This window comes from Vigna angularis, chromosome 6 (assembly GCF_016808095.1).
Source record: "Vigna angularis cultivar LongXiaoDou No.4 chromosome 6, ASM1680809v1, whole genome shotgun sequence".
NCBI lineage: Eukaryota > Viridiplantae > Streptophyta > Magnoliopsida > Fabales > Fabaceae > Vigna > Vigna angularis.
The window spans coordinates 31,642,991-31,651,949 of NC_068975.1; the positions used below are offsets into that span (position 1 = coordinate 31,642,991).

At 38.2% G+C, this 8,959-nt stretch overlaps 2 protein-coding genes across 2 annotated transcripts; one reads left to right on the forward strand and one right to left on the reverse strand.

Moving 5' to 3' along the window:
• The first annotated feature begins 2,469 nt into the window (after positions 1-2,469).
• LOC108341638 (mitogen-activated protein kinase kinase kinase 17) lies at positions 2,470-4,416 on the forward strand. The gene has a single exon (XM_017579298.2). It carries the CDS (start codon positions 3,109-3,111, stop codon positions 4,414-4,416), a length of 1,308 nt encoding a protein of 435 aa, XP_017434787.1. The 5' UTR covers positions 2,470-3,108.
• Positions 4,417-6,576: 2,160 nt separating this feature from the next.
• On the reverse strand, positions 6,577-8,959 carry LOC108341138 (uncharacterized). The gene is made up of 2 exons (XM_017578791.2): positions 8,411-8,959; positions 6,577-7,225 (listed from the first exon to the last, which is right to left on the reverse strand). Exons 1-2 carry the CDS (start codon positions 8,694-8,696, stop codon positions 6,843-6,845), a joined length of 669 nt encoding a protein of 222 aa, XP_017434280.1. The 5' UTR covers positions 8,697-8,959; the 3' UTR covers positions 6,577-6,842.

Genomic DNA, 8,959 nt, shown 5'->3' on the forward strand with positions numbered 1-8,959 from the left:
ACCGAACTCTAAATGACTTGATTCTTGTTTTGTTGGAATCTAGACTCAAAGAGCTTTCTAACAAAAGAAGAATGAACTCATTTGGAGTTCGATGGAGAAAGTTATGAGCAAAACAACCAGCAAAGGTTAGAGGTGATAGAAATATAAAACGTTAACTTTAAGGAATTAACTGCACCTACTCAGGTGTCCAAAAATTATAAATTAGTAGTCATTGGAAAGATGTTTGAGTCTACTTTCTAATAAAAAAAGAATCACATCATTTGGAGGTCTGTGGAAAACGTTATGATTAAAATAGTCAGCATAGACAAAGTTGACAGCATGGGTTATGCACCTCACCTCAATTGGAGAAAACCACCTATAGGTGTTTGAACCAAGGTAGTTCAAGTTCATGACAATTTTTCCACAACTCGTTGAGGAAGAAGTTATTAACTTCCGCAATCAATTTGATCGACAACCATCTTCTTAGATTACATTTCATTGTATATTGTTATGTATCTTTTCATTTCAAAACTTGTTGTTTTATGAAATGTCATTACGTTTTTTTATTAATGTATCTGCTTTTTAGTATTGGTATAATTTTTCATTACTCAATACCCTTCATTATTTCGTTTATATTTGTTTAATATTGAAGTATTCCAAGTTGAAGTGTTCCATTAATGATCCATCCATAAAACTTTCAAAAGACAGTCATAACGAATCCAAAATATTCTTGGGGAGTGGTTAAGCCACGTCTGGGTAGCACTCTTCAACTTTCGGTACAAAAGGAGATTTTTCTACTGGTAAACGATTACCAGCTCCCTGTAATCGATTACAACAACATCAATCCTGTGATAACCCAAAAGCAACTTAAGTGACAACCCAAAAGCAAGACACACCAAAAAAATGACGAACAGATGCAAGACCAAAATCCACTCCCCAAAATACGAATACCGAGACACGAAAAAGTTCATACCTTGTTCGAAGAACCATTGTCACCGGACGAACCCATTGCACAAAAAAGGTAACAACTTCCACCAAATCGACACCGAACGAGACAAGGGTAATCTCTAACTCAAAGAAAGAAACTCAATGTCCACAGAGACACCGAACGAGACAAGCATAATCTACAACTCAAATAAACAAACCCAATGTCCACAAAGATTCAAAGGAAAACAATGGTGACAGGGAAGCAGGAGAGAGATGTTCAAAACAAAATGAAACCCTAAAAATGGAGGAAGGAGAACACTGCTATGAAGAGAGAAGTTGAAATGAAATTAAAATCCCCAAAATGGAGAGAGAAGACAGTGATAAAGAGAGAAGATAGAGTTCGAAAACGAAGAGGGCAGTTTTGGAATCCAAACTTCAACCCATTTCAAATCAGATTTTAAATTAAAAAAAAGCATTCAAATTCGACCAATTAAAACTTGACACGTGGCGTTGTCAAATTTTTGTCAAATTGGCGTTGTTGGAATATCGCGATCCTAAAGAAATAATGAATTACATGAATTTGGAAAGGTAAAGCGGATATAGTGGATTATGCAGCGTGATCCGATGCATGCATTGCATTGCATTGCACACTCAGAAACGGAGGAATCAAAGCAAAGAGTGGTTTTTGCTATAAAAATGGTTGGCGGCATGTGATGTGATCATAGCATTCACACTTTAATCATTGGTTTCCTTCATATTGACTCTTCCTCCGATGCCCTCACATTACGCACGCAAAGCGTCAACGTCTAAGCTCTCTTCTCCACTTTCACCTTATTCCTTTCAACAAAATACCTTCCAACAACAACAACACTTGTACTAATACTAACGCTCCAAACACTTTAATTTGTAGTTAACTACTACTCCACAATGTGAATGTGAATGGACAGCCTGGTTGGTTCCTGCTTTCTTTTTTTTAAATCACTGCCCATTAGGGTTAGTTGGATTTGGCCTTTTCTCCTTTATCCGCATTCCAACTGTCCAATATGCGCAAACCAACATCCTTGCCTTTCACCACTCCTTCCGCTTTACACTCATCATCACAAATTAACTTCTATCTCTTACTGCCTTTTTGCCTTTAAATTGACTTTCACTGTTACAGTTTTTGTTTCATTTGCTTCCCATACAATCCACCTAACTCACCACATCAACCGCTACTTCGTTTTAAATAAAACCACCCTTTGACTTCAAAACTAATCCAGAAGACGCATGTGGTTGATTAGGAGGGAAGAAAGAGGCCTGCAAGAATTAATCCTCCACTGCACCATATCTAATGGTTTCAGTTCCATACAGTATATTCCAGATGCTGGTATCAATCCAAGGATTGAAGCATTGTTCGGCACAACCCATCTATATTTGACAGCAGGGAGGCAACAGGGACCATTACATTGTTTAATGTTTACTAGCGACAGATGGAGCTAGGAATATAACAAGTGAGGCCCTTCACACAGAAATTGAGGCGCATCTTTTTATCTTTCCTTGGTGGGTCCTCAAAGATATAACACAACATTTTTAACAATTTAAGATGGCCATGGAAAATGGCACCACAGTGTTCCACTCCATGCCGCTCCCCCTGAACCACCTCATGATTCACAAAGCACGCTCACTCACTAACACCGCAATCTTTGGCTCTCACCCCTTCTCACCATGAAGCACGTGCCAGCATGTGCACCGCCACCTTAAAACCTAGCTAACTCATCCATTCATTCATCATTCATCTATTCATCTATTCATGCCTGTCTAAAGCCAAGTAACACACAGCCATAGCCTGGCCGGCCAACAACAAAACCTCCCAACCCATCCCTTTGACACGTGGACCTCTCCCATCACTAGATCGTGAAAGGACAAGACGGCGGCCGTCCATTGGACACAAGCAAAAAAGTGCAATGCAAACAAAAATTAAACCCTTTCCACCTCATCATTAGTTCTTTTCTTACCCTCTGCGTTAAGCCAACCACAACACACCAAACCCCTTTACCTTAACCTTCCCACAAATATGTATATATATATATATAAATCTTCAATTTCAGAAACTTATCTCCCAACTACATCCCACTTCAAACCACACTATAATACTATAATTAACATCATTCACTCCCTTCTCATCTTAAACTCCCTCACAAGTTAAAGATTAAACTTTTCGACATGGACTGGACTCGAGGCCACATGCTCGGCCGTGGTTCCACCGCGGCCGTCTACATCGCCGAGTCCCGCCGATCCGGTCGAGTCTTTGCCGTCAAGTCTGCAGAGCTACACCGGTCGGAATTCCTCCAAAGGGAGGAGATGATTCTTTCCACTCTCAGGTGTCCTCATATTGTTGCGTACCAAGGTTTTGACACCACGTTTGAGAACGGTGTTTACTGGTTCAACATGTTCATGGAATACGCGCCTCATGGGACGCTGGCGGAGCGCGGTGGTGGCATGGAAGAAGCGTTGGTGGGATCCTATACCCGCCAAATTCTGCAGGGGCTGCACTACCTCCACTCCAGTGGGATAGTGCATTGCGATGTGAAGGGGCAGAATGTGTTGGTGACGGAGAAGGGGGTGAAAATTGCGGACTTGGGCTGTGCTCGGAGGGTGGGGGAGGTGTCCGTCATCGCCGGCACGCCGGCGTTCATGTCTCCTGAGGTAGCGCGTGGGGAGCAGCAGGGGTTCCCTGCTGACGTGTGGGCTCTGGGGTGCACAGTGCTGGAGATGATCACCGGGAAGCCACCATGGCACGGCGTCGGCGACCCGGCGGGAGTGGTTTACAGGATCGGATTCTCCGATGAGTTGCCTGAGATTCCTAGCTGTGTGTCAGAGCAGGGGAGGGACTTTTTGGTAAAGTGTTTGAAGAGGGACCCGAATGAGAGGTGGTCGGTGGAGGAGCTTCTTGGACACGGTTTTGTTAAGGAATGCACGGAATTGAAGTTGCTTTTGTTGGATTCAGACACTCCCACTGGTGTGTTGGAACGAGGATTTTGGGATTCCTTGGAGACAACCGAGCATGGAGCACGTGATTGTCCCTCTCCTACGGACAGAATTCGTAGTTTGTTTTCGGATGAACCCCTTTGGATATGGAAAAACGATGATGATAATGATGATGAGCAATGGGTGACGGTGAGGAGCAATGAGTTCCATGAAGAATTATCCTTTCACAAAACAGAGACTACTTTTAATATGGTTAGTGATGAGGAAACCGGATTGGTTACTTTATGTGAACCTAAAATTGTAGTTGAATTGAGTAGATGGAATGCTATCACTTGTGATGATTGTTATCTTAGAGGCAGAAACTGTGATTGTCGCTTCAGAGAATCATTATTGTCAGTTTGTGTGTGTGTAGTGATTGTTCTCCATGGAAAATTCGATTCTCCTCAGATGGAAATTTTTATTTTTATCATGCATTGCTTTCTGTTACTGTTCTCTCTGTCTCTCTCTAATTCAACGCTTTTCATTTTTATCACTATAATATAATACGGGATATAATATAGACAGTATTACCTTAATCCCATCCATTATTAATAATAGCCTAGGCCTGGTTTTGTGAATCATCACGCACAGTGAGCTCTATTAATGCATATCAGATAATTTTTTAAATGTTATTAATTTGGTCTTTTCATTAAAAGAGCAACAGGGATTTTCTTAAAATTTCTGTTGTTAAATGTAGACATGAGCGTTCTATCTAGAATTAATTGCTACAACAAGAAGGCCTGTTATAATTCATTCAAAATATTGGCATTTCATTGATAGTCATAGGCTCCACCGATGGTGACAGCAAGTTATTCGACCCTATCCTAACTTATTCTGGCTATGAATTTCAAAGCAGTGAGCTAGGATCTTTCTTATTTTTGGTTCTCTTAATTCTATTCTTGTATGCATCACCACTTTACGTTTGCTTCTTTTAGTGCCCACAACTTTCACCGCTAAACGAAAAGTATTGTTGTGGCCTGTTGTAAAATACAATGAAACTCTCCATTAACCTATATGTTATCTAATTACAAAGCTCATGAAGACATTTTTTTTTGTAATTTTACTGCAAAAGTAAGGTTATTTAACTAATTATCTTAACATATCAATGCAATACACACACACACATATATATATATATATATATATATATATATATATATATATATATATATATATATATATATATAAAGACCACCTTTAAGTATCTAAAATCAATAAATGAGACGAAATTTGATCATAATTTAAATTATATAGTTATTATTTGGTTAGACATAGTGTTTCATGATATGTGTATACTTAATGTTATACTTGTTTTGATGTGAATTTGAAAGGCAACATAGATAATTGATATTGATGCAAACACATAATTAACCTTATGAATGTTAAAGCAATGTGCCTACCTATGCTTTCAGAAAGTGAGAAGATCCCCCCTTTATCCAAAATAGCAAAAGTCACCAACCCTAGGGAACTTCCTTTACTTTTGTGTGCCTAAACGAGCTGGCTATCTATATAAAAAAATTCCTTATTTAAATTTATTTTGTGTGTGGAAGCGTTTTATGACATTTATTCCATTTTCAATCATTTCATTTTATTCTTTAAATGAGCTAAATTTCATTCCATGCAGACATTGAAACTACTACCATACAACATTGTTTATGGTTGTGTAATCTCCTTTCTCATATTCTTAGAGCTGCATCACTTCTCAGGACTCTTCTATTACTTACTATTTTTAGACTTGGCCCATTTTAGTTATTAACTTTCTTTTTTAATATTTAACCACATTTTTATTCCAAGCGAAAGCAATACCCACTCCATTAGTGGCTTAGAAGCAGAAAATTATACTTCATACAAAAAAATGAAGCTAAATAGTCAATTTGAATAATCTTCTCAACATTCACATACAAAATAAAACGTTTTAAAGAATTAAAAGTAAATCAATTTTTCACACAAGTTAAAAGTTAATTTATGTATATTATCTCTTTAAAAAATTATCTCATTTACCATTTTTTCTGTACCAACAAACTTTGAAGAACTCCACATTTTTGTCTCAAAATCTTGATAATGACAATTCCAATTAAAACGTTCCCTCAGGTTAAAAGCCAATCCAAAATAAGACATACGTCATGATATGCTGAAGCAGCTTCAATAACCCTGTATTCTTTTCCATTTGTATGAATACATAGATCCCAACCTTCATTTTCATACCAAATCCTCTACGCCACAGAAGAATAAATGTAAAAAGTGAATAAAGATTTGAATCATTTCCTTTCTTCAAAATTATAACGTTTATCCTGTTATGAGAACAAAGGATAATCTTTCTTGTGTACAACTCACCATTCATAATATACTGTGGTGAAGATACCTTGCTCATAAATAATGTGTCTTTTCCTATTACAAAGTACAACATAATGCCTTTTCATAAGAAAATTATCCAAATCCAAAAAAAAAATAATGATGTCTGCGAAAATTTGTTGAGTCCAGGCAATTTTTTTCTTGAACTACATGGACCAGAGTGTTTGTTGGGGGGTGGGGGGGTGTATAGAGGATTTAGAACAAATGCATGACGCCAGAAATGGAGAAGTAATAAGTGAACAGCCAAAAAGAGATTTCTCTCTGGACCAAGATAGGATACATGACAATCAAAATTAAGTACTAAGAGATAACTTTAATACCATCAAACACTATTGAATAGTGAAAACAGATGTTACAAAAGTTACATATGTGCAGAAAAAACAAATCAGCACTATATTTCTTGTCATCACTCAAAAAATTCACAATTTGTCAGGACAAAATTGATCCAAGTTCAACTAGAAGTGAAATCGTATTCCTTGAGGAACAAGCATGCAAGGATTGACAAGCTGTTGTGAACAAACTGCCATGGAACTCCGGAAGAGTATACAAGAAGAAGCCATTCCTACTAGCAATGTTACTTAAATATTCTTCTTAGAACCTGAATGTGACAATTTCCTGTCCAAGGACTGTAGTTTGTTGCGGAGGTTCTGGTTTTCCTCAAGTAAGCGATCATACTCAAGAAGGAACCCCTCAGATTGTTTTCTCAGAGCAGATACATTGGCTTCTGCAACATCTGCGTCTTTAATTTTTGACTGTAGTTCAGATTCTAGGCGCCTAAGTTCTGCTCTCAATCTAGTTCTTTCTTCCTCCACGCTTTTCATTTCTTCTGAAAAGGTAAATTTCCCATCTTCAGACCCTCTGCTTTGTTTCTTGACAGCTTCCATGCCCTTTCTTCGAATCCGCAGTTCTCTTATGTAATGATGTAGTCTGTCTATCATAAGCCCAAGAAAAAGTATACCGCCTGCAAATAATTGACCAAAGATGAATGACGACCAGCACCAAAGAGCAGGTATAATATTTCAGAAACATTACAGAGAAAATAGGTCCAGAAAATCAGAACTGTATTATCTGGTTGGATCGAAGCTGCATTTTCACTCTAGTCATGATGCTTTTAAGCTGTGACCAGGGTTATGATAAATCAATGGCATAAAACTTCTTTGGAAGACAGCAAAGAAAATTATGTTAACCGTGATATAATTCATATAAGATACTTCCGGGGGCTTCTTGAACAGGAGTAACTCGTTTCTGAAAATATTGTATAAAGAAAGAGCACATTGTAAGAATTTTTGGCTACAAAAGAGGATTACAGGAAGCCAGAAAAACACCATAGAAGAAACCACTAGGATTGAGCACTGTAAAACCAGCAGGATGGCTGAGCTTCATTTACATCCATGCGGTCAAATTGGATCCCCTTTTCACGCGTTCATGCAGTCAGTGAATTGAACTGTCGGATAAAATGAGACGGCTTATATCTAGAATCAGTATCTTTAGTCTGATTTACCTAGATAGATTGAGTCATTTGATCTACATCCGATGATTCCGGTTCATTGACTGAGATGGCTTGAAAAATGTTGATCCAACTTAGCACAGTGCTAGTGAAAACAATTTGTTCCTTGTGGACAAAAGAAAATGAAGGAAGAAAAGTAATTTCTCCATGGATTTGACTCCAATGCCTCAGAAAAGGAGTCAACAAAACAAAGATTCGTTTGTTAACATTTCCCAGACAATAAGACCATACAAGCTCACATTCATAATCAACGGCAATCCTGAACAGAAAAATTTAACACCACAGACAACGGCACAACTAAATGCTTTCTAGTTGTGATAGAAAAACAATCCCCAACATAGAAAACCATACACATATGATTCCTAGTTAAAATACCCACAAAAGAAGTCATCCTTTTCTCAAAGTCACATTACTCAAGTTGCTCCAACATAAAACTAGGGAAGAAAAGAAATCAACCAGTAGCATATAAATAGAAACCTAGACATTCCAATAAGGACCCAACAAAACATATAAGAAACCTAACGCAGGGAATAAATTGATTTAATTATCCATGCAAGTAATTACACACAAAGGAGTCAGATCAGAAATTGAGAGAACAAATCAAATGATAGCAAAATAAGAAAAAGGGAAGACAAATACCCATGAGTGTTGTTTCAAGGAGGTGCTTGGCCATGAGAACCTGATCGGTGGGATTAATGGCACCACCATCCTCGATCTCATGCTTCTGAATGTTGACCATGCTGTACACACTCGACAAGAGCACCACGAGAATGGTCCCTGCAACGGTCTTCACAACCAAGGGTCCACGACCCCGCTTCAACCGATCCAACCCCATTATCACAAGCTTCCTCAACGGGGTCTTGAACAGCAGCAAAGCTATCATCGCACCCTCCGAAAATATCAACGTGAACAGAAGCTGAATCATCTTCGTAATTCAGATCTTTCACTTCACCCTCACAATTCAAAGGGGATCAGAGAAAAATAACAAATTTATGGGCCCCGTGAGAGGTTGTGCGTCACTGTCATCAATATTCAATCACAGCAGATTGGAGAATCACACAAATTAAAAAAGAAAAAAGTGACAGACAGAGAGAAGAGAAGCGAGACCCTTTCAAAAGAAGAACGACAATTGAATTCGAAGACATGGACAAAATTTTGGGTTCCTACCTTCAAAAAACATTTTGTTTT

Bases quoted from the DNA above. Each gene is read 5' to 3' on its own strand.
- LOC108341138 (XM_017578791.2), bottom strand. From the start codon at position 8,696: ATGATTCAGCTTCTGTTCACGTTGATATTTTCGGAGGGTGCGATGATA. The intron at 7,226-8,410 runs GTATTTGTCTTC...AATTATTTGCAG, and splicing joins CCTTGAAACAACACTCATGG to GCGGTATACTTTTTCTTGGG.
- LOC108341638 (XM_017579298.2), top strand. From the start codon at position 3,109: ATGGACTGGACTCGAGGCCACATGCTCGGCCGTGGTTCCACCGCGGCC.